At 42.6% G+C, this 25,480-nt stretch overlaps 1 protein-coding gene and 1 long non-coding RNA gene across 3 annotated transcripts; one reads left to right on the forward strand and one right to left on the reverse strand.

The window, feature by feature from the left end:
* The first annotated feature begins 546 nt into the window (after positions 1 to 546).
* LOC121692481 lies at positions 547 to 12,224 on the forward strand. Its single transcript, XR_006025265.1, has 3 exons — positions 547 to 557; positions 6,889 to 6,898; positions 12,142 to 12,224. It is a non-coding gene; the product is annotated as an uncharacterized LOC121692481 (long non-coding RNA).
* LOC121690410 (zinc-binding protein A33-like) lies at positions 854 to 21,086 on the reverse strand. Of its 2 annotated transcripts, XM_042070953.1 has the most exons (8): positions 20,457 to 21,086; positions 19,887 to 19,982; positions 15,892 to 16,122; positions 13,520 to 13,542; positions 13,316 to 13,434; positions 12,146 to 12,615; positions 9,830 to 9,841; positions 854 to 1,274 (listed from the first exon to the last, which is right to left on the reverse strand). In XM_042070953.1, the coding sequence occupies exons 1-8, from the start codon at positions 20,835 to 20,837 to the stop codon at positions 1,221 to 1,223; spliced, it is 1,386 nt and encodes a 461-aa protein (XP_041926887.1). In that variant the 5' UTR covers positions 20,838 to 21,086; the 3' UTR covers positions 854 to 1,220. The 2 variants fall into 2 exon arrangements, with proteins under 2 accessions (XP_041926887.1, XP_041926879.1); XM_042070945.1 differs by lacking the exons at positions 9,830 to 9,841; positions 12,146 to 12,615; positions 13,316 to 13,434; ... (2 more) ...; positions 19,887 to 19,982; positions 20,457 to 21,086 and adding exons at positions 4,197 to 4,315; positions 4,401 to 4,423; positions 5,112 to 5,342; positions 6,941 to 7,036; positions 8,831 to 9,479 and having other exon boundaries at positions 854 to 1,756.
* Positions 21,087 to 25,480: the final 4,394 nt, after the last annotated feature.

A 25,480-nucleotide genomic window follows, 5' to 3' on the forward strand; every position in this document is an offset into this window, starting at 1 on the left:
TGATAAAGCACATGGATTTGTTTACAAGCTAGTGAACGGTCAGCATAAGTTTGGCAGAACTATGTGGATGTTACAAGGTAAGAAACACGATTTAAAACTAGTTTCTTGTTTCTCACTTCTCTTTCCGGGACGGTAGTCTCAAGGTTGGTTTTCCGCCTGAGGACGCTAGGCACAGCGGGGAAAGTCACCATTTTCACCAGAACAGGTCATTTAACCATCCAAATGATTTCTAAACGGGTTTATTACGTTGAAATAGTTGCCAAGTTCCCCTTTAAAGAATGTGTTTGTGTTGTCTGTATGCTGCTGAGACCTTGAATTTCCCCTGGGGATCAATAAAGTATCTCTCTATCTATCTATCTATCTATCTATCTATCTATCTATCTAAGACATTTTCTCCCAGCTAACTTATGCCTGTAGTTCGCTCCTCACTCTGCACGCTAATATTTCTTGAAGGAAAACAATAAACATTGTAACATTGTCAGGTGGGTCAACCAAGTATTTAAGATTGAAAGTAAGGGAGAAAGTAAGTAAAGTAACCTCACAGGTGAGAAGAGAGTGTGTAGTTACACAATAAACACCACTAGATGGCAGTATTCATACCGAGGCTTTCACTGGCCCCTGGCACTGGCAGGGAAGTGACTTTTCTAATGTTATGTGACATTATGTACTGGTGTGCAGAATAGGTGTTAGGTGTAAATCCCCAAATTGAACTTAATTGTTTAATCACAATTTAACTACTGTTAATTAATTTTGTTTCTATATGCATTAAACTTTGTTGTTTAGTGGGGGCGATCATTAGATTGCATACTATTCATGGGAGGTTTTTGTGCAATTAAACAATTTGTTTAGGTTTTCGAATATCTTTGTTTATTGTTAAGGAAGATTACAAAAAGGAAGATTATTAAAGTATATGATATACAATGACAGAAGAATGACAGCTTTCATTCAGTATCCTGCCGGACTTAGGGCCCAAGTCCGGCGGTGATATACTGTAGGTAGCTGTCAAGGTGGACTCTGAAAATTCTGAAAATTAAATAAACCAATCACATGCAACCAGTGCTAAAGTCTGATCTATTTATTAATTAAGTAGTTTGGCTTGATTCTTCCCACTTCGGGAGGGTCATTCTGACCACAGTGTGCATGCACTATCGGCAAAATATGCTGTCAAACTCGCACCCTTAATGTTTATGTTGTGGGTGACGACCGAAGCAGCGGCAGCTCTACCTGTGCTGGGCCAGACTCAGTGTGGCCTTCACTGGTAAGATCCTCAGAGGATGGCCAGAGGAAAAGTATGGAAACACTCTCTCAGTGAAAGTACATTTGAATGTGTGTAAATGATTGTGATTGTCAGGGTTTGAGAATGACACCCGTCCATTTCCCCAGTCCAGTTTCACTCGGATCTTCTGCAGTTTCTTGGTCACGGACAGAGAGGAGGGCACGTCTGGTGTGGAGCATGACCTATATTGTCCATTACTGCAACCCACGTAGAAGTATCCATCATCAATGTTTATTTCTCCCTTCCTCTGGGCAGACTCGGTCATTACACCAAGGATCCAGTGTGTGTTCCCCCCAACCTCCACATCCCAGCAGTGAGTCCCTGAGTTAAAGCCCTCAGAGCCCAGCACGCAGGCATAAAAGTCAAATCTCTCTGGGTTATCAGGAAGCTTCTGCTGCTCATCACTCTGTGTCACACTGGTCAGATCCTCAGACAGGATGAAAGAGTCAGCTGCAGTGTTGGGATCCAGAATCACAGGAGCTGCAGAGATAAAGAACGCACAATTGAGCTGAATATTGAGTGATGTGTGATAAGAATGCAAATGATGGTCATATATAAATAGTGTTGTTAATTATTATGACCGCCGCACAGCGAAGCGTATATTGTAGGTTTAGTCAGATTTTTTTTTTTCTTTTTCGTATGGCCAATTTTCTGTCAAGGATTCCTGGGACACTGAAAGACCAGGGTACACGAAACTTGATGGGCATGTAGCCCCACATGGATAGCATGGAACATCGTTTTTCATTTTGATCTGTAGCCCCACCACTGGACTGGACCCCCCGAAAGGAGGGGTAGGGCAGACACAGTTTTCTGTGAATATCTCGAGAACCGTAGGGTTTAGGAGGACCATCTATTTTGTATGTTGGTCTTAAGGGGCCATGTCAACCCATCCCATTACCACTCATTTCATGTATAGCGCCACCTAGTTATAAATTAAAGAGCAAAAAATTAGGTGTTGTAATCACAATATCCAATAGCCAAGTTTCATCGACTTTTGTTCAAGGGGGGCCATATAATAAATTCATTTATGTGTACATTTAGTGACTGTACACCAACAGAGTTTTCTGTGAATATCTTGAGAACCGTAGGGCTTAGGACGACCACTTTTTTGTGTATGTTTGCCTCCAGGGGTCATGTTAACCCATTCCATATGCACACATGTGCATAAACAGACATTCACACACACATTAGGCGTGGCTCGTTCACTTGGGCAGGAGGGGCAGAGCCCTACTAAAGATTCATCCACTAGAAAAGTAGATAAAATGTTTGTTTGTTTATTATTGTAATCAGTGGCAAAGTACTCAATCATGTTACGTTTTTGTATGATTTGCAAAGAAATTTCGAAAAGATTGCAAAGATCTCAATCATATCCATAGTTGTTGTAGGCCTACTGTAACGTTACATTTCATTTCTGGTAGGGCAGTGACGTCACTGCCCTGAAGAAATTGAACAGCGCCTGCTGTTTGTCTATGTAAATCTGTCGACCGATAATGGAACTGCAGCTAGAGCGCGGTTAGTAGAAGGTCAGGTGGGCAGATCATGCCACTGCCCACCCTATTCGACGTCCGAAATATGTCTGTAATATGCCTACTGTACTGTAGTATGCCATCTCCGTGGACCGCCCTTAGTGTGCGTCCAGTAGAAGGTGACAATTTTTCGGGACTCCTGCGGGTCACAGGATTCCCGCGGGTTTCCCGCAGTACGGGAGTAAATTTCACTGTTGGTAACGTGATTGGGACGGGACAGGAAATAATAAACGGGAGCTGGCGGGAAGCCAGAGAAAAAATGATGCTGCAATGCAGTGAGTGCGCCCAAAGACGTGAGGCATTTCATTTTAGAAAAGAGAACCAATTACAACCCACAATACGTTTGTTGTTGATGTTGGCGATTCTCGTTGAGTTTAATGTGTCATGCAATGTTGGGGCATGGCACCTCGACGATCGCATTCCTCAATATATTTATCGCATAACCCTGGCGGAACACAAAAAATAGTTTTTTTTAACGTTGCTATGCTTCGCTGGTTTAACGTGATGATAACGGTGCAAACTTAACTGATGGGTTAGCCTAGGCTACTGCAGATCTACAATTCTGACTATGAATTGATTTAAGCATAGCCTACAGGAAAGTCCTGTAAAATATGTAATTTTAATGTAGCCCAAAATGATCGACTATTAAAGAAAAGTTAGACAAGGCTTTCTGCCCTACCAAAATGTATGGTCACCGCACGCTACTGGGTAACAGTCGGATAACTTTAGACATCAACATAGAGAGCGGGACGGGATTCGGGAGTCTTTCTCTCGGGATTTTGCGGGACAGAGTTTTTTTGAGGGGGCTGTCACGTGATCGGGATATGACGGGAGTATTTGTGTAAGCTCGGGATGGGACGGGAGTGAAAATTGATTCCCATGTCACCCTCTAGCGTCCAGCTGCCGGTGACCTGGAACTATGCCATTTTTTTTTTTTTTCTAAACTTGATCATCAGACTCTGCCCCGCCTATTTGTCAACCCAGGAGCCGCCTTTTGTTTTTAGCCAGCAGCCAGATCAGCAGATACCCTGACTTTGCTGAAATACTGAAGCTAAGCAGGCTTAGTTAGTACTTGGATAAGAAAGGCACTCTTCCCTCTGGCCAAAAGTCACCAAACAAATATCAATCCCAATGTCCTATTGCAATGGCAGGGACACTGTACTGCAGGAGATGTTTTCCTTTGCATGAATGTTACATTGAGGTCCTCACTCACCATGGTTGTTAAAGATCCCATGGCACTTATCGCAAAGAGTAGGAGGTTCCCTGATTTGCTTTATTTATGTACACATACATAAAGACACACACACATGTACACATACACACACACGGCACGCACAAACACGCACATGCACACAAACACATGTGCGTGTGTGTGTGTTTTAGTCAGCACTCACTGTATTGAACAATCTCCTGCATCTTCTCCCAGACTCTGAACTTCAGGTTGCCCAGGTGCTTTGCCACGTTGATCAGAGCTCCTGAAACCCTCTCTGGATCCTGCAGTGTGCGCTGGGCTCTGGAATAACATTCAGGAGTCAGTGCTGCTGTGGGTTTGGGTTCAGAACCACAGAGAAGAGAGAGACAGGAGGCAGATCACTCACCTTTCCACTGTGCTCTTGTAGCTCTGGAAAAATAAAATCATATTTGTCTTTATTATTACAATTTGTACCTTGCCGTACACAAAGGAGAGAATGTTTGCTATATTTGTGAATCCAGCATGACTGCCATTACTAATGATTGCAGGGATTTTACTGTACATTTACAGAGCATATTCCACATTGGCTATACATTTCATCAACAACTCTTGAAGATCACAGTTGAAGCTGAATAAAAGAAAATTCCATGTGAGTAAAGGGCCACAAATAATAAGTCATACAAGTTGAAACATAACAGTAAATGTCATAGCAGATATACAGTATCCAGGAGCATCCCAAATCTATCCCGCCCACAAAATGTGAGGACAGGAAATATGGTCTGGAGTCACTCTATTTAGAAATCTCTATGCTCGAATAAGATGTGTTTGGACTAAACAAATTGTTAGGGATGGCTTTCACAAGAAAATCACTGCTGCTAGAGTCGAAAGATGATTAGATAAATTCGGACTAACTTTCAGGCTAAGTTCAAACATGTCCCATAATCCAACCCAAATGGTGTGTGACCAGAAGTGTGTAACCTGGCTACTCCAGGCTGGTTACCGTAATATTTGCTGAAAACCCATCAAATGTTATTCACCTGTATGTTAAATTGTCCAACAACAACACACACACACAAACACACACGCACCTCTAATATAGATAACAGATGGCTCCTACCTGCAGGAATGTGACATCATCAGCTCCCATCACCTCTTCTATGGCTCTGATTGTGTCTGAAAGAGATGAGATCTCTCTGCTCATCTTCTCAATCTTCTCCTTCATCATCTGACTCTTCTGCTCCTCTTCCTCCCTCAGTGCAGCTATCCTGGCTGCCTCTTCATCTCGTAGAAACTGGTGAAGCTTCTCAAACTCCTCCTTGATCTGCTTCTCTGTGTTCTGGGTTTGAGTCTGAATAGAATTGCATCTGCTTTATCACATTGATTAAATGCCGAACATAATTGCCATTAAAGGATAGTTCCTGAGTTAGAACAACCTAGGGTCTATTTACAGAAAACAAGTTCAAACTGTTGTTTGAGAGCAAAATTACCCTAAATTGGTGGAATTTTGAGCAAAACCATGTTTTGCATTAGCACAAATTGGATTAGAGTGAAAGAAACACTATTTTATGCCACTATGTTCAAAATGTAATTACACTTGGGGCAGCCGTGGCCTACTGGTTAGCACTTCGGACCTGTTGCCGGTTCGAACCGTAGGCACGGCTGAAGTGCCCTTGAGCAAGGCACCTAACCCCTCACTGCTCCCCGAGCGCCGCTGTTGTTGCAGGCAGCTCACTGCGCCGGGATTAGTGTATGCTTCACCTCACTGTGTGTTCACTGTGTGCTGTGTGTGTTTCACTAATTCACGGATTGGGATAAATGCAGAGACCAAATTTCCCTCCCGGGATCAAAAGAGTATATATACTTACAGTATACTTATACACTTCTGTGGTAGTGTGGTGAGTGAGTGTCCCTACAGACAAACTGAAGTATTCTAAACTTTGAAGGTGTACAGAGAGGTTATAACAAGACCTGTTTTCTGGAGGAAGCAAGTAGCCTGGCTTGTGTTCCAGTAGCCTCAAATCAGCGGGCATGTTCGAGCTGTACCAAAGTCCTTTTAGGCAAGTCCCTCCACTCGGCGGCCACATTGCAATGTTATTTGGGCACTTACCGAGCAGACACTTAGACACTTATCTATTTAGACCGGCTCAGGCTACAGTCACTATGAAATTACTGAATAAAGATATAGATGCAAAACCCTCCATCAGAAATGAGATAACGATGGTGAGTGAATGCTCTCCACACATAGTATACGTTTTCCATCTGAACTGTTCAGATACCGTACGCTTTATCAGCACACAACGATGGGAAACACCCGTGTAAGTTTACACACACGCTGACTGTTTAGACGGGACCACAGAGCACACTGACCTTAACCCTTAAAGGTGTAGGTTTTTGAACGTTCTAAGTTCTAACGTTCTAAATTGAAGGTTCTAAAATTCTATGTTGAATTCAATGAACCCAGATATTCTTTAGAACGTTAATTTCCCTGTTTAAATCAAGTCAAGTCGGCTTTTATTGTCAATTTCTTTACATGCACTGGTCATACAAAGAATTGAAATTTCGTTTCTTACTTTCCCATGCAGACGTAGACATACTTTAAATACAGACATAGACATACTATAGACATAGCCATAGACAATAAACATTAAATTAAAGTGCAAGACTGAAATATAGAACATGTATGTATCAAAATAGAAATATAGGACATATAATATATATATATATATATATATATATAATAGAGGTAGTTGTGTTGTATATTTATATAGTCTTAACAGTTACATGAAGTTTAAACTTGTGCTTGTGTGACCTGTATATTTACATTGATATGCAGTATGCAGTAATTTCAAGTATATCAGGCTTGATGTGAAGCAGCAACACGTTAGGCTGCGCAGTCACAGTGCAGTTCCACAGAGCGGTGTTGACGTGACCACAGAGCACACTGACCTTAATGTACCCAGCTGTTTTCTCACAGGTGACATTAGCTTTCTCAAAATCCTTCAGTTTCTTCTGCAGAGTCTGTAGTTTGATCTTGAGCCCTCTCTGAAATGAATAGACCACTTTAGTCTGGAGTGCACACTCACTGCACCATCATATGCACCCTGTTTCCAAAAGAGTTGGGGCAATATGAAATCCTAACAAAACAAAACATTGTTCTAAATTCTATATTTTAGAATAGTGCAAAGACAACATGAGAGGTGTTGAAACAGACAGATTTCACTGTTTTGGGGGAAATATAGAACATTTTTGAATGAATGCAAGCAACACGTTACACGTTGGACATACTGTACATGTAACCACTGTTTCGCATCCATCTGCCTTTACCACTAAACACTTGGGAACTGAGTAGACTTGCTGGAGTTGTAAGACCATTCTTGCCCTATACACTTTTAATCTGCTCAACATTCTATTTTACTGTTCTAGTGTGGAGCCCTCCTGTTGTAATATGCAGAATGCTATGTTACTGTTCTAGCGTGGAGCCCTCCTGTTGTAATATGCAGAATGCTATTTTACTGTTCTACTGTGGAGCCCTCCTGTTGTAATATGCAGAATGCTATTTTACTGTTCTAGTGTGGAGCCCTCCTGTTGTAATATGCAGAATGCTATGTTACTGTTCTAGTGTGGAGCCCTCCTGTTGTAATATGCAGAATGCTATGTTACTGTTCTAGTGTGGAGCCCTCCTGTTGTAATATGCAGAATGCTATTTTACTGTTCTAGTGTGGAGCCCTCCTGTTGTAATATGCAGAATGCTATTTTACTGTTCTAGTGTGGAGCCCTCCTGTTGTAATATGCAGAATGCTATGTTACTGTTCTACTGTGGAGCCCTCCTGTTGTAATATGCAGAATGCTATTTTACTGTTCTAGTGTGGAGCCCTCCTGTTGTAATATGCAGAATGCTATTTCACTGTTCTAGTGTGGAGCCCTCCTGTTGTAATATGCAGAATGCTATGTTACTGTTCTAGTGTGGAGCCCTCCTGTTGTAATATGCAGAATACTATGTTACTGTTCTAGTGTGAAGCCCTACCAAAGATCCTCCGCTTTAACCCTCTCTGGCCCTACTGTTTTATGCAGAATGCAGTTGCCATTGCTTTCATGAACTTTTCAAGGCATTCAATGAAAAAGACAGTCTGGATAAACATGTTAAAAACCTGTAATAATCATTCATCAATAACTGTGTGCCTCTTCAGGTCTGAAAACTGCAGGTCACAGGCACTTATGCACCCCCATCATCATAGACGCTTTTGAACTGAGCCTGAGTCCTAATAACAAGTCGGACAGTCCCTCTCCTCTTTAGCCAGGAGGATGGGGAGTCCACATTTCCAACATAAATGACAGATTTTGATTGGTCTAACTACAGAATAGTTTTCCACTTCACCTCAGTCCATCTTGCATGAGCGTCAAACTGGGTTCAGACAATGGTTATCCTGAACTCAAGGGTTTTTTTCTAAGTAGACTAAACTGTTGATTATTTTCTAAATTAATTCATTAGTTAGTTGTATGATTCTCTCTCTCTCTCTCTCTCTCTCTCTCTCTCTCTCTCTCTCTCTCTCTCTCTCTCTCTCTCTCTCTCTCTCTCTCTCTCTCTCTCTCTCTCTCTCTCTCTCTCTGTGTCAGTACATGTCCTGCTGAGATAATCAAAAATGTGCTTACTAAACTACGTATACTACACAATTACACAATTACTACACAGCGAGCTGTAAGTGTACAGTCATAGGAAACAGCAGTGTCTACCACAGAGAGAAAGAAAGTACACTGCTACCCTGCTACACTGCTACACTGCTTACACTGCTACCAAAGGCCTGACACACACTGCTACACTGCTACCAAAGGCCTTACCTTCATCTCAGACGCAGCCTCCACAGTAGGACTGAAGTTGTGATTCTTGTGCAATTTTGAGCACAGACACACCAGACACACAAGCTGCTTATCATCTTGACAGAAGAGCTCAACTTTTTGTTTGTGATCTTTGCAGAGTAGGCCTATGTCTTTGTGATCTCTCTCTTGTAAGTAAGCCTCACACAGGTTCTTTAAAGCCAGATTTGGGAGGGGGGAATCTTTCAGCGATGTATTCCTGCAGACTGGACATTCTCTTGATCCTTTGGTATCCCAGAATTGCTGCAGACAGACTTTGCAGACACTGTGGGTACAGGTCAGGATGACGGGATCCTTGTAGATCTCAGTGCACACAGGACAAGAGAACTCCTCTTCTAGTTTAGAGGCCATGTTCAAAAAATCAGTGCAGCCTAATCCAAATAAACGCTTCCCTCTAGTTGATGTGTTATGTGTAGGCCACTTTCACTTTCACGTTTGGTAAATCTACTGAATCTCTGAATCCCATCTGTTTGTTTCAATCGTCAATTTGCAAGTATTTGTACATTCACTGTTGTCTATAGTTCGACATTTTCCACAGACAAATCCACACGCCTGAAAAGATAAAGAAGTGACGTTAAGCAGAGACCGTCCGTCCCCGAGTTTCACTTCCTCGTTCTAGAAACAAGAGACAGAGGGAGGGATATGGAGGAGAAGGGAGCTGATTGGTTAATCTTTTAGCATTCCCTCACCTAACTCAGTCGATCAGACAAAACGTACGCAAACGGTTTATTCGGCAACCCAGTGGCGTAACTATAGTAGGTGCAGCAAGTGCAGTCGCACCAGGGCCCGTGACCTCCCGGGGCCCGTCGCTACCCCCGCCCTGCCTCCTTTTTTTGAAAATGTTAGAGCACGGAGAGTGAAGCGTCACTTTGACGAACTATCGGAAGATGAGCGCTTAACCGATGCAGAGAGATACTTTAATGCAATTCTGGACATCATAATCAGTCAGCTCTCCCAAAGATTTGCAAGTATGCGGGAAACTTGTCATGTGTTTGAGTCTTTACGTCCTGACCCTTCAACTTGCAGGTGATGATGAACTGCTTGAAAAGGCAAGACGTTTGTCAGACCATTATAGCAGGGACATTGCACCGACATTCCCAACACAACTCCTCTCATTCAGGTCTTGCTTTAAAGCAGAGATTTCACAGAAGTCATCTATTTTTCAACTTGCCAAAATGCTGGTGGTAGCTGGTGGTTATGACAGTGTAACATCCACATTCGGGGAAGTGTGTACTGCTCTCATGTTGTTTCTGACATTGCCTGTGACTGTGGCAACAGCTGAGCGATCTTTTTCCAAACTCAAACTTATTAAGACCTACCTAAGGAGCAGCATGGGGCAGGAGAGGCTCAGTGGGTTAGCTATCCTGTCCATTTAAAATACGAGAGCCAGCATTAAATATTGGGAACATCGTTGACGATTTCGCACAACGAAAGGCTCGTAAGATGGCCTTCTTCTAATGGCCTAATTCACGCATATTGGGGATTGTATGCATATGAATGATTTTATTTGGTTTCTGCACGGTTAAATAAGTTAGGCTACATTAAGTTTTGTTTCTGCGCAGTGCGAGTTTAAGCAAGCAATCTACGCTTGCAGTTTCAGCAGAGGCTTGAAGAGGCGCATTGAGTGTTCCCATAATTCCATGCGAGTTGATGTTAATACAGTAGCCTAATATTAGATTACCCTGGCCTGCAGGCTGTTAATAAAATACTTTTTAATGTTTTCACAATGAGTAATGGGTCCTATGTAGTCGTGTGTTTTTTATTTGAAATTGTAATCTGTAACTACTAAACTACTTCGGTGCCTCAGGCCCTTTGCATAAACAATTGAAGTCACCCTTAATGTGTATTGCATGTATCAGAGCTAATTCATCCTGGGCCGAAGTATGTAGAAAAGGGGCCTGCGTAGCACTCTCACACCAGGGCCCAGCATTGGTTTCTTACGCCATTACTCTACCCGAAACGTCCGCTCATCATCAATACATCAATGTTTCGCCTTATTGGTTGTTAATCATTCAAGTTCATCATAAAAGTACCAGAATGTGTGAAGAGCATGCATCCTAGGCAAGTAGGCTTGAACAGTGCTGTTAAAACATTATGATTTCAATCCACTCGAAGAAACGCGGCTGTGAATAATGTAGATGTCACTGACTCACACTATGCTGCTAACATGGAATAAATATCATCTGTGGAATTTAGTAATTTACAGTAGAACACACTGTGCAGCCTACACTGTCCATTCAGGCTGGTAAAATCTGATTGAAAATCAGAGGTAAGAGGAATTTTGCCAAATAGCCTAATAGCTACATATCTATTAATCAATAAATTCCTAATTAACACAAGTTTGTGTGTAGTGCAAATTACATTTTAATCACATATTGTGTGTTGAATATGCAATTTGATATATTTTTTTTTTTTACCAAAAAAACAACAACATACAAATACCAGGTTTATTGCAGAACAGGCCGTTAATTCAATGGACTCAAGACACTGTGAAACTGCTGCTGTTCTCCATAAAACATGAACAGATATATATATGGTACAATTCTGCTAACTTGGTGTCCTCGACCTCGGCTACTCTGTAAGCCACACACAGTGCATGATGGTCACACTCCATGCAGCTGCTGGCAGAGAGCAAGGCAATAGGCACACAACGAAGACCACAATGCACACATCATCAACATTTTTTCAAAATGGTGGTAACTTTGACAAAGTTTCTGAAATATCAGTAATGTAGCGTTAACTCACTGTGCAGCTCAAATCTAATGGAAGTCTTCATTGTCATATTAGTGATTCATCATGCAGACCAGTCCTGATACATATCAGCTGCTGTTATTAGTGATTCATCATGCAGACCAGTCTTGATACATATCAGTGTTGTTCTTAGTGATTAATCATGCAGACCAGTCCTGATACATATCAGTGCTGATATTAGTGATTCATCATGCAGACCAGCAGGGTTGTGCACAATTCAAATTGCAACTCTGCTTCCTGTTTGCTACCTCAATTTAAATGCAAGTGAAATTCAAGAATTGAATCGGAATTTAAGAGTCAGTTTCAATTCAATTCTGGAATTTTGCAGAAGCCTGAAGACCAGTCCTGATACATATCAGTGCTGTTATTAGTGATTCATCACTGACCTCCACTGGTCTCCATCCCTCTCTGTAGGTCAGTCCTGGTCCAGACAGAGGAGCTATCAGCTCTACCTGAGCTGCTCTACTGTGAGGCCCTCACTGTTACTGAGACCGCTACAGGTAAGATCCTCAGAGGTAGTATAGTATTAAAGTATGGAAACACTCTCTCAGTGAAAGTGTGTGTGAGAGTGTGTAGGTGTGTGTTATTATCAGGGTCAGAGAATGACAGCTCTCCTCTGTCCCAGTCCAGCTGCACTCTGATCCTCTGGAGTTTCTGCTGCACTGTGAGGAGAGTGGAGGGCTGTGGGGGAGCATGTGCTCTATATGCACCATCTTTATACCCCACACACCACTGTCCACTCACATAGCCATACTCTCCCTTCCTCTGGGCTGACTCTGCCTTCACACCCACACACCACCGTGTGTTCTCTCCAACCTCCACATCCCAGCAGTGAGTCCCTGAGTTAAAGCCCTCAGAGCCCAGGACACTGACATAGTAATCAAATCTCTCTGGGTTATCAGGAAGCTGCTGCTCCTCATCACCACGTCTCACACTGGTCAGATCCTCAGACAGGATGAGTCGTGGGTTTGCAGTGTTGGGATCCAGAGTCACAGGAGCTGCAGAGAGAAAGAACACACACATGAGCTGAACACTGAGTGATGTGTGATGAGGATGTGAATGATGGTCATTATTAATAGTGGTGTTACCAAGTGTAAAGGCAGGAGAAGTAGTAACAGTGAAATGCTCTTTAGTCATCAGGATGAAGGGATCACAGCAGAACAGGGGTGGTAGTGGAATGATGGGGGTCATTACTGCATACTCCATCTCTGTCTCCATCACTCTCCATTTAGGTCTTAAGGTTTATGTATCATCTATTTTAATGCCACTGATGGTTAGTGTGTGTGTGTGTGTGTGTGTGTGTGTGTGTGTGTGTGTGTGTGTGAGAGAGAGAGAGTGTGTGTGTGTGTGTGTGTGTGTGTGGTGTGTGTGTGTGTGTGTGTGTGTGTGTGTGTGTGCGTGTGTGTGTGTGTGAGAGAGAGATAGAGAGAGAGATAGTGTGTGTGTGTGTGTGTGTGCATGTGTATGTGTATGTGCGTGTGCGTGTGCGTGTGCGTGTGCGTGTGTGTGTGTGTGAGAGAGAGAGAGAGAGTGTGTGTGGTGTGTGTGTGTGTGTGTGTGCGTGTGTGCGTGTGTGTGTGTGTGTGAGAGAGATAGAGAGAGAGATAGTGTGTGTGTGTGTGTGCGCATGTGTATGTGTGTGTGCGTGTGCGTGTGCGTGTGTGCGTGTGTGTGTGTGTGTGTGTATACAGAACTCACTGTACTGAACAATCTCCTGCATCTTCTCCCAGACTCTGAACTTCAGGTTGCCCAGGTGCTTTGCCACATTGATCAGAGCTCCTGAAACCCTCTCTGGATCCTGCAGTGTGCACTGGGCTCTGGAATAACATTCAGGAGTCAGTGCTGCTGTGGGTTTGGGTTCAGAACCACAGAGAAGAGAGAGACAGGAGGCAGATCACTCACCTTTCCACTGTGCTCTTGTAGTTCTGGAAAATAACAAAGGAGAAAATGTTTAAAATTATTGTTTCTTTAAATTATCCTCATAAGCCTTTAACCCTTATGTTATCCTTGGGGTCAATTTGACCCCAAGCAACGTTTAACATCATAAAATATATGGTTCACTTTTTTTTTTGCTTCATGTTTCATGACTTTTCCTCAATTGAAGGGTACAACAGAGTTAGCATGAAATTTGTACAATAATTTGTTTTTAATGTCCTGTACAAATATTTTGTACATTGATGTTCCTTGGGGTCAGTTTGACCCCAGCTGTATGAAACATAGGATACATGAATATTTGACACATTATGGATATTACTATTTGAATAGTATGAGAACATATTGTTATTGTCATTATTACATACACAAGTACATATTACATATAAGTCATTTTGGCAGGACTGTAAGTCAAGAGGAAGCAACAGCAAGCCTTTGGGCTGCTGACACTGGATGGGCAATATTGCCAGCCAGGGTTCCAAGGTTCATAAAGGGGTGTGGGGGGGTGGGATTGTTTTGTAGGGCTTTTGATGGTGGTTTTGATGGTGGTTCTTGTTAAGTACCTGTCACAAAAAAAATGGGTAACAATATGAATTATGATAATTTTCTGAGGGTTTATTTAGCTGGGGTCAAATTGACCCCAAGGATAAAGAGTGTCGGTAAGATTTGAGGATAACACAAGGGTTAATGATGGATTGATAGATTACAGTTGTTCTCCATTGGTTTGGCTCATTTCTTGAAACAGAAATGACATTCTCAAAATAACTTGGACAAACCTTCAAACTACTTGGCAATTGTTCACAACAGAATTGAATTTCCTATTCATTTCATCAAATTGCAAATGTCTTAGTACATGTCTCAATGCCTCAGGATATCTTTGCAAATGATTAAGTACAGGGAGCCTCCATATAGTACAATTTCCAAGTGAATAGACCTTGTTGGTCTAAACTGATTGTTGATTCTCAGTCTAATGGTTGTTCTCTCCAAAACATGTCAGCATCATGTCATTGTATAAGTCATCACATGCACAATAGTCTGTTCAATTGTCAAAATTAGTGAAGAACATAATACTACCATAGTACCATGGTGTTGTGCTGAACCATCCAGGTTATTTTGGCAAAAGCACCAAGAGTGTTTAGAACGTCCGGTCTGTTAAAGGAAATGAGCCACAGCAATTGAAAAGGATCTTTGCAATTTCGTGGCACTGACTCTTTAAATGGGGAAGGACTTTTTTGAAGCATGAGTGAAAGGTTTTAAGAGAGATATGAGCTTTTGCAAGTGAGCTATGGTGTTGTGCTGAACTGTAAGACTGTTTTGCCAAATGATCGTAGTGTTTTGAGAATGTAATTTCTGTTTCAAGAAATGAGCCAAACCAATGGAGAAAAACTGTAATAACCAGTGAATTTTCAACAACACACAGACACACAAAGAAAGAGAGAGAGAGAGAGAGAGAGAGAGAGCGAGAGAGAGGGAGGGAGAGAGAGACAGGGACAGGCAGAGATACACACACACACACACACACACAGTATGTGACACAGTCCTGCCTTTTATCTCAGCAAAAAGCACATTTCAACGTCCACATTTCAATTTCTCAACGTCCCCAGCAACCCTTTGCTCAACACCACTATCTACAGGATGGTATATGGCCCCCAATGGACGGAATTCCACAAAACTTGGCATGTGCATAGTGGCTGTCGGGGTAGTCATACACATCAAACTTGATTGTTTTATGTGTATTGAACATTTTTTTACTAGGGGGGGGGGGGGGGGCAACATCACAAATGAGTGGTGGGTTGATGCGAGCCATTGAGAACATACCACAAAAATTGGCAACAATGCCATAGGGCACTGTACACACACAAGCATACACACACACACACACACACACACACACACACAGTAGTCCCACTTTGATTCATTGAAACCTTTTGCTCATATTCTCATCCTCTTCCTCTCCTATTCTTCCTCTCTAGACTCACACACTGAGATGAATCAGAGCCAGTCTTCCTGATCCACACCACTAGTATGCAAACATGAACAACATGTAGATACAAGTCTGCATCAGCTGAACTGTGTGACCAGTTGGTCACATAAACAGAATATAACCATATAAGTTTGACCATTTCTAACATTTAAACCAGTATTCAGACCTTAAAGGAGAAATCCGGCAAGTTTTCACATAGATCTCCATTTCTCGAGGTCTTGAGGTCCCCGAGATTGTTTTCATTTTTTCTGTACCGACAGTACTCAATGACTTTGATCATAGATCTATTTGAAAACTTGCCAGATTTCTCCTTCAATATCAAAGGACCCTCAAGACACAAAGACTGGATGGTTCTTACCTGCAGAAATGTGACATCATCAGCTCCCATTTTCTCTTCTATGGCTCTGATTGTGTCTGAAAGAGATGAGATCTCTCTGCTCATCTTCTCAATCTTCTCCTTCATCATCTGACTCTTCTGCTCCTCTTCCTCCCTCAGTGCAGCTATCCTGGCTGCCTCTTCATCTCGTAGAAACTGGTGAAGCTTCTCAAACTCCTCCTTGATCTGCCTCTCTGTGTGTTGGGTCTGAGTCTAGAGTAAGACAACAAGAAGGCCAAGGGATTTAAAACTGTGAATAAACACATTTCATTTCATTTAATTTCATTGTTTTTTCTGCATCAAACATTGGTGTATAAGTAAGTATATATACTTTTTTGATCCTGTGAGGGAAATTTGGTCTCTGCCTTTAACCCAATCGGTGAATTAGTGAAACACTAACAAGCACACAGTGTACACACAGTGAGGTGAAGCACACACTAATTCCGGCGCAGTGAGCTGCCTGCTACAACGGCGGCGCTCGGGGAGCAGTGAGGGGTTAGGTGCCTTGCTCAAGGGCACTTCAGCCGCGGCCCACTGGTCGGGACTCGAACCGGTTAAAAGTCCAGAGTGCTAACCAGTGGGCCATGGCTGCCCCATACATGTTGTAAATATGTTCTTAGGCTACAGTTTTTCTCAGTCGCTTTGGCACATTTCTCAGATCAAAATGGTAGTTCTCAAAACTGCTTATTCAAACTCCATATCATCTCATCACTTGTGCATATCATTTAAGCAGTTTCTCCCCATCTTGAACAAACAGCAACACCTAAGTACATCCATGCAACTGCTTTTGTCCAAATGTATGCTGTTTTTTTACATTCTTATGTAATGTCATGTTGGTCAAAATGCACTATACTGATTCCACGCTGAATAGTCCTAACTCATAAAACAAATTGGCCTTATTTTCTTCGCTTGAGTCATTACATGCAGTATTGAACTAGCTGTCAGAGTCTGTTCAGCATACATACTATGTGACCTGACAGACAGGAAGGTCAGGATGTACTGTATAGAAAGATGTCCAGTGGTGCAATGTTCTGGCCAAGGAGTGTTTTACTATATATCGGTCATTTTTCATTTGCACAACGCTGTAAAACCTTTTGTTTTCTTCATACTGTTACAATGTCTGTCAACAGTAAAAACTTTGAAACATACCCACTCACTTGCAGTCCGGTGGACAGCCCATAGAGCCCCATTGTGGACCCGGAAATGTTGAGTACACCAAAGTTTTATGATAGAAATATATAGTATGGGTTCCCAGCATGCAGAAACTGCCAGATGCTAATTTGCATATGTTGGGCAATTTGTGTAATTGAGCTAATTAGCATAAATTAGCATAATCGCCTATATTGATCATATTATAAGAGCTGCTTGGCCAAAATGGTCAATGATAGTATGTTTTTAGGGGTTACTGGAGATGTCCATATCTGACATTCATCAAGATGCAAAATTTTAACTTGGTTTGGTCACGTTTTTACTCTCATTAACCTGATTTTGCTCAATTTTTTTGGTCCAATTTATACAGATTTTTGGAGGATAGGGCTGTAGCGATATACAGTAGGGCTGTAACGATACACCAACCTAACAATTCGATTCGTATCACAATTTTTGACCCACGGTCGGGCTAGACATTTCAATAGCCTACCTTAGAACACCAGAGGATTACAATATAATATATCTGTATTATTTTATATCCTGATATTAAAAGAGAGAATACTGAATGGCTGATATTTATGACAGCACACTTTATGCAGATTAGCCTATAGCTTAGGCATACTATTTCTATTACAACTCTACCACATTCAGCTGTCTGGTTGAAGCCTGGAAATATTGTACACAAAGAAGCATAGTTGGCTAGCTTATCATAGTCTACTGATTGGACTGTTAAGTTTCCTCATGTGTGTTTAAGGTAATACTCTTCTCGTAGGGACAAGCCCTTTTGGGAAACATTGGTATTGAGATGATCACTCAACTTGAATGCAAGAGCTTTAACAAATATGTGCAGCATGCTAATGATGCTAAGCAGATTTAATAGTGTAATGATTGATGAGAGAGCGTTGTCTAATCAAAAGCTTTATTAAAGGTCGGGAGCAGGGACATCGGCACAGAACATAGCACACGCCAGGGAAGTCAAGAACACTCGCACCTTACACACATAGGGTTGGACGCAGCCGCACCATACAGGCACTAGCACACATAATAACAACCCCAAAGTTCTCCCAGAATCCCCAGCGCGAAACATTGTGGGAATCTCAAGCACAGTCCAGCACGCTGACGTTACACAGCTCCCCCAACAAGCCATTGCCGTCCTCGGCACATTCAGTCCAGCAAAGTCTCTGGCACTGCCACACAGCAGGTGGGGTGCACACACCACAAGAGCCCTACTCACCCAGGGGAACCACAACCACCAGCAGCCCAATGCGGGTAGTGCTGGCAGTCACCTGGCCTGTCGCCGCTCGTCCCCAGCTCCCTTCAGAGAACACCCTCAGGTCGCACTTTCGCAGTGTGCACCACTACAACGTTCCTCCAACACCTGGCGGGGCGTAGCCTCCACTGGCACAGACTCCCCACCACTGAACACCATAACTGGCACCGCACCTCCAACGCTCTGCTCCGTCGTCTCGCCAGTCGAGGCAGCAGACTCCAGCTCCATCGTAGCCGGACCACGCTGCGCAATCGGGCTACAGCTACTGACGTTGGCGTCCCTCCTCTGCTGCCTCGTCGCATAGCGGTCCTCCGCTGCTCCCGGCCGCTCCACTCCGCCACGGTTGTGCCAAGGCCTAGACCTTCTCTCTGGCTCGTGCCATCGGATTTCACACAACAAGCTTTTTTTCCCCTTATTTTCCTAAAGAGCGCCGGCGAACAGGCCAACAAGAACAGGCACCCGCACAGCATGGTGCCTCCCACACGCACCCAAAGGCTTAGAGTTCCGTTTTTCAGAGGGCCCTTCCGCCGGAGCTGCCCAACCGTCTCGTGCCTCAAACGGCTCCACCAACCGTCCATCCTCAAGGCACCACCTCCTTGCCGCTCCACCTCTGCTCTGCTCCGCAGACAGGGCCACCGCCAACTCCGACCTAAAGCTGCCTGGCGGGGCCAGGGGCTCAAGGTCTTCTCACGGTGAAGCAGGTCGGCGTCACCACCTCATCTTCCAAGGTCGCATGAAGCCCTTCTCCGCCGTGTCCACTGCATCGAGACCCTCTTCAGGCAAGCACTCCTCCTGTAGCCAGGCCCAGGCGACGGCTGGTCTCCTCCCGCGGCTTCTACTGAAGGCCTCTGTAAGCTTCTTAGTACCCCTTACAAGGGCTCTCTTCGGATCCTTTTGCTTGGGCCTCCACCTAGCGGTGAGCATGGATGGATTATGAACTCTCGGGCCCCTGGGCCCAGATGTATTAAGGGCCCCCCACTAATTGATATAAAAAAATACTACTGTGATATTGACAACAAGAAAAAGCAGTTTGAATATCTTAACATAAACATAAACAATGGCGTAAGGATTTGTCATTTTGATTGCACAGACAGTTTCATTGGTATGAATACTTGCTTTTGAGATATGGATAAGCACTTTGAGCAATTACACTTTTGCATGCAGTTAATCCACTATGTGGTGCAGTTGTGCTGAGAAATTGAAGAGTTATTTTCTGAAATGCTATATCCACTTTTTTTAAAATGCATTTTCATAAATATTTTGTTTTTAGATTTTGTTTTCCAAGTAATTTCAGTGGAACTGTAATTGGGTTATTGTTATTTGATGTATTTTTACTCAATCAAAATAACACAACTGCAATTTGATATTACCTGAAATACACAATTAAATAATATGACTTGTCTTCAAAACTGGATTTATAGCATTTTGGAAAATAACTCTTCAAAGAGCATTTATCCTTTCTTAATGCACTAACTGTTGTGCAATGTTAATAATGATTTGATAAATGCACCAAAGTGACTGAGATAAACTATAACATACAGTAAGTCATCACTCTCACCTTAATGTAATCAGCTGTTTTATCACAGTTGAGTTTTGTGTTTTCAAAAGCCTTCAGCTTCTCCTTTAAGGGACCCAGTCTGATTATGAACTCCTCCTGGAACCAAGGAGGCAGTGGGGGTCACATACCTGATAACTGATAACTTTACTAACAAACAACATACATCTTTCCAGGGTTTGGCGGCATTTCTCTCAGTGTCTCTTTGGCTTTTACTGAGATTTGGAACATTACAGACATTTGAGAAAAGTGGAACATTTCAATGAGCCTCTTGACTAAAGCAACACTGAGTCAAATGAATGTGGCATAACATGGACAAGCACCGCTAAAACAACACAGAGATGCAGTTCAGGATGTTTCTCAATACATTTGGAAGGTCTTCAGCAAAGGATTGAAATGAAAGTGCTGCCACCTAGTGTTGAATTACAGTAACAATATTTTGATTCCTGTGATTGGTAAATAATTGTATGTAATGATGGAGTAAACATTAGGCTGTATCACATATTTTATAGTATATCTAATATATTCATTGCCAAAATCAGGATCTTGTTCATCAGTCATAATCAGTCTTACCTTCCGGTCAGCTGCTGCTTCATCAACAGGACTGAACTGGTGACTCCTGTGGAGTTTTGAGTCTCGGCACGAGTAACACACAAGCTGCTGATCAACATGACAGAACAGCCTGAGTGGGTCACCATGGAGACTACACAATGGTCCTCTCTGACTTCTCTCCTGTAAGTACACCTCACACAAGTTTTTTAACACCAGGTTAGTTGGTGGCAGTTCCCTTGATGACCTCCTCCTGCACACTGGACATTCTCTGGATGGTTTGGTATCCCAGAACCGCTTGAGACAGACCTTACAGAAGCTGTGACTACAAGACAGGAGCACAGGGTCCTTGTAGATCTCCGTGCACACAGGACAAGAGAACTCTTCTTGCAGCTTTGAAGCCATTTCCCAAGTTGTTGTAAACAGCGTCCCCAGAGCAAACCTCCCTCCCCGTTGTTGCTCTCTCACTCACACTGACTTGCTTTCACTTTCAGGAGGCTGAAAATCAAGTCACTCTCTAAATTCTCTGGGCGTTTTATCTTACATCTGCAAGTATGGTTAACTCTCCAACGTCTTTTGGGAAACAACTATGTCCTGTTAGATTGTTTCTGTTCTGTAACTCTCACCAAGTAATTCAGTAGAGTTGTAGCAGAGACCTAAGCTTCACTTCCTCCTTCAGCACAGGAGAGTCGGGGGGGGGGATCTGGAGAAGCTGCAAGCTGATTGGTCAGTGTCACATTCCTTCACAGAACCAGTTATTGTTCAGTCCCTTCAGGTTCAGGTTCAAAGTAGCAGGTTCAGTGAACTTTAACTGACTAGCATCTAGCATCAACACACAATACCAGTGCTTATTTATCTTCTGTCAACCTAACTGATCACCTATTTCTACTACAGACTTGTTCATTCACAGAGATCTGAATGTGCTGTGAATGACACCTACTGTATGCACACTCACAGCAAATGTGGACAGTTTACCAGCTGGGTACAGCACTGAAATATGTGTTATATCTTAATAACAATGTAATCCGTAATAAATGAATAGACCGGAGGCCGCGTGCCGTTAACTCATTTATATATGAAACTTAAAAGATACGGTACATAGAGCAACCTGCCCAATAGGGGGCGCTTCAGTACAGTGGCCCTACAGGGCCAGAATTAAGGAGTGTAGAACTCCAATACACCACAACATGCTGACCATAAGGGCTCCAATCAGTATTTCTACTGATTATTATTATTCCTCATTGTCCCTTTGTAATAGTGTCTGGGGAAAGATGTTTTTAAAATTAAAATGTTTGTGTGTGTGTATCTGTTCCCTGCCTTTCAAGTTATCACATGTCTGGGAAGGAAACCTAACAGGTAAAAGGAGATGTAATTACACAATAAACACCACTAGATGGCAGTATTAACAATGAGGCTGTAGCGATAGCACTTCTAAAGCGTCATTTCTACATTTGATGAACATATGCACAAAATAAGTGTTAAACATACACCCTCAAATTTCCAAGAAAATGTATTTAAAATGAATGAACATAACCAATGGAATTAGGATTGTTGCAGTTTATATTTAGTGCAGAGCTCTAAATGACCACTACAAATGGCCACTAGATAGCAGTATTTATATTGACATGTGAAAGCTCCATATACATTTGAAGTCATTTACTCTTACATAAACATTTCCTATCTATCTACAGCTACAAAACACCATCATGATCTGCTCAGAAGACAGGAGGAGACTTGTGATTGGTCAGGACTCTGGAGTAATGAATGAATGAATTAGTAGCATGAGAATATTCCTAGTAGAAGAATGATTATCCTCCAGTCCGATGCTGTTTTAAGTATATGTATAAGTGTAGATACTCTTTTGATTCCATGAAGGAAATTCGGTCTCTGCATTTATCCCAATCCGTGAATTAGCGAAACACACTCAGCACACAGTGTACACACAGTGAGGTGAAGCCCATACTTACCAGGAGCTGTGAGCTGCCTGCTACAGCGACGCCCAGGGAGCAGTGAGGGGGTTAGGTGCCTTGCTCAAGGGCACTTCAGCTGTGGATGTGGGCATGGGAGAGCAGTGCTCAACCACTTCCCCCGCCCACATTTTTCCTACTAGGTCGGGGATCAAACCAGCAACCCTTTAACAACAAGCCCAAAACAAGCCCAACGCCCTAACCAGTAGGCCACGGCTGCCCCAATGTTTTGGTTTGGGAGAAAGCACAGGATAGAAATGTTTCACGTTTAAGAGATGTTTACTTTTGATCACATACACCAGTGTTTCTCAAACTTTTTCAGACCAAGGACCACATAACCAAAAAAAAAAAAACCTTCACGTACAACCTAGCAAAAAAAAAAGATTTCAACAGTGTATTACACAACAGACCTGCTCACTGAACCACCTTGCTTATTGTCTTTGCACCTTGCTTATTGTGTCAGAGGATTTATATGATTTAAACTGGCGTAGCTTACATAAGCAGTGTTGCAGAACTGTTTGGATTTACATACAAGTTGGATCAATGTTGCAAACAACTCATCTATATTATATTTTACCACATCTGCTTGCGGACCACTTGGGGTGGCTTGCGGACCACCAGTGGTCCCCGGACCACACTTTGAGAAACACTGACATACACTCTAGTCTGCCACTGAGTGTTCCCATGGCAACCAATCTTTTTAAGATTGGAATATGAGATCTCCATAGTATTATCCTAATACTCATATTACTCATAATGACCTCTGCAATTGGTATAGAAATGGCTTTTTGGAATGTATGCATCTTGAGTGTTAAATGATTATACTGCCCCAATACGTCTTTGTTAGAAATTGATGGATGTGTTCCTTCTTATCTCATTTATTGTACATCATTAGACCTTTAGCCCATTCAACATTACAACATCTCTCGACCTCGTGGCTTGGTTTTCATTCTGACGTAGCCTAGGCTACACCATCGACTGTGTGAGACCCTGTAAGATGTGTGCCTCTCCTCTACGGTTCAATACTGAATATCCATATTTATTCTGTTTTTCTTGTGATATAGGCCTGTCAATACACTGCATAGGCCTCTATATTAGCCTACTACTCGTATAATGTTACTGTTGTTGAAAGTATCACTGTGAACTTCACATCGCCCTGGATTAGAGCATCTGTTTTAATGTCTAACTCAGAGGTCACCAGCTAAAATCACATGAGGTCGAGTAAGCCATCGCTCCTCTCTTGTTCCGGACATTATAGATAGGGGATAGATACTGCCTCGTTTCAGGCAAAAGAAAGTCAGTTTTGTTAACAGTTTAACTGAACGAAGTAGGCCTATTATTTTTGCAGAAAAGTGTTTTTGCATGACATGCATTGTATGGCAATCCTTATCAAAAATGGTGTTCTGCAACACTGCCTATGTAAGCTATGTCAGTTTAAAACATATGAACCCTCTGACACAATAAGCGTGCAAAGACAATAAGCAAGGTGGTTCAGTGAGTAGGCCTATTGTGTAATATACTGTTGAAGTAGATCTACTGTGTTTTTTTTTAGCTAGGTGGTCTGTGAATTTCTTTTTTATTGGTTAAGTGGTCCTTGGTCTGAAAAAGTTTGAGAAACACTGATTTTTCGTTTTTTTTCTGATTGCTTATAAGCACATTTTTTGTAATTATTGTAATTATTTTTGCAAAACTCTACACGCAAATAGGAAAACCTTTCACCAAATCAGCAAAACATTGTAGTTCTCTTGCAAAAGCTATCACACCTTGCTTAACTCTTCACACCTTTGTAAAAATGGTGTTTTCAAGCCATCACAATAATAAGCACACAATGTGGCAACTACACACTGATGGTCTGAATAAAAAACACATCTGGCTTTTCCTTTCTCTGTGCACAAGGTAGACTATGTCAGTTTGAGGTCATACTTTTGTCATAGTTCTGTAAACATACAGGGATCCAAACTTCAAGTATTGGTGTTTATTTACACACATCAAAACAATGTGTGTTTTTCCAAGTCAAAACAAAAAATAGCAATTTCACTGAGGAGAAAAAAAAATCTGTCTACATTGTGATGTCTCTCTCAAAATTTCGTCCAAGGCAGCGGGGAAAATATCTTCTGGAATGCCGTATCCAGGCCTGACATGATGCCTGGTCAATATCCCCACATGTACAGTAGACAGATTTTTTTGCCTGTAAAAGGGCTATTTCTTACTCTTCTTACCCTTCCTCTTCCCCCTCCTCATCCTCCTCTTGCTCCTCCTTGTCCTCTTCCTCTAACTTCACCTCCTTGTCCTTGTTGTCCTCTCCCTCTGGCTTCACCTCTGCGTCCTCTTCCTCCTCTTCCTCCTACTTCTTCACCTCCACGTCCTCTTCCTAGGCCTCCTCTAATTCTCACTCTTCTTACTCTTCCTGCTCCCTCCAGGTACTCCACACGGACAGCCTCCCTGTGGCTTATTTACACGGCTTAGGCTGAATGCAATGTGAACTAATTATCTAAAACAGTTTACACATGAGAAAGTGAGAGTTGGCAAAATAGTGTAAATAATAACCATACATGTGTATAGATTTGCTAGGAGTGTGAAAAGCAGTGAGTTGTGTTTGCAGTTCCGCTGTAGGAACTGTAAACACAGGAATACGCCTGGATTCAGGGGAGAATAGGGCGGGGGAATGTCTCTGATTTTGTATAAGTATAAGTACATATACTCTTTTGATCCCGTGAGGGAAATTTGGTCTCTGCATTTAACCCAATCGGTGAATTAGTAAAACACACTCAGCACACAGTGAAGTGAAGCACACACTAATCCCGGCGCAGTGAGCTGCCTGCATCAACAGCGGCGCTCGGGGAGCAGTGAGGGGTTAGGTGCCTTGCTCAAGGGCACTTCAGCCGTTCCTACTGGCCGAGGTTTGAACCGGCAACCCTCCGGTTACAAGTCCGAAGTGCTAACCAGGCCAAGGCTGCCACTCTAACAATAAACAAAGCTTTTCTCAATAGCCAATCGCAGAGAGGTGGCAGACCTTGTAAATATGCACCGATATGCACATGTACTGGGTGTTTCAATAAAATACCGCCAACCAAAGTGATG

The sequence above is a fragment of the Alosa sapidissima genome, chromosome 2, assembly GCF_018492685.1.
Source record: "Alosa sapidissima isolate fAloSap1 chromosome 2, fAloSap1.pri, whole genome shotgun sequence".
NCBI lineage: Eukaryota > Metazoa > Chordata > Actinopteri > Clupeiformes > Clupeidae > Alosa > Alosa sapidissima.

Bases quoted from the DNA above. Each gene is read 5' to 3' on its own strand.
- LOC121690410 (XM_042070945.1), bottom strand. From the start codon at position 9,217: ATGGCCTCTAAACTAGAAGAGGAGTTCTCTTGTCCTGTGTGCACTGAG. The intron at 5,343-6,940 runs GTCAGTGTGCTC...AATTCTATTCAG, and splicing joins AAACAGCTGGGTACATTAAG to ACTCAAACCCAGAACACAGA. The intron at 1,757-4,196 runs GTGAGTGCTGAC...TTATCTCTGCAG, and splicing joins GCAGGAGATTGTTCAATACA to CTCCTGTGATTCTGGATCCC.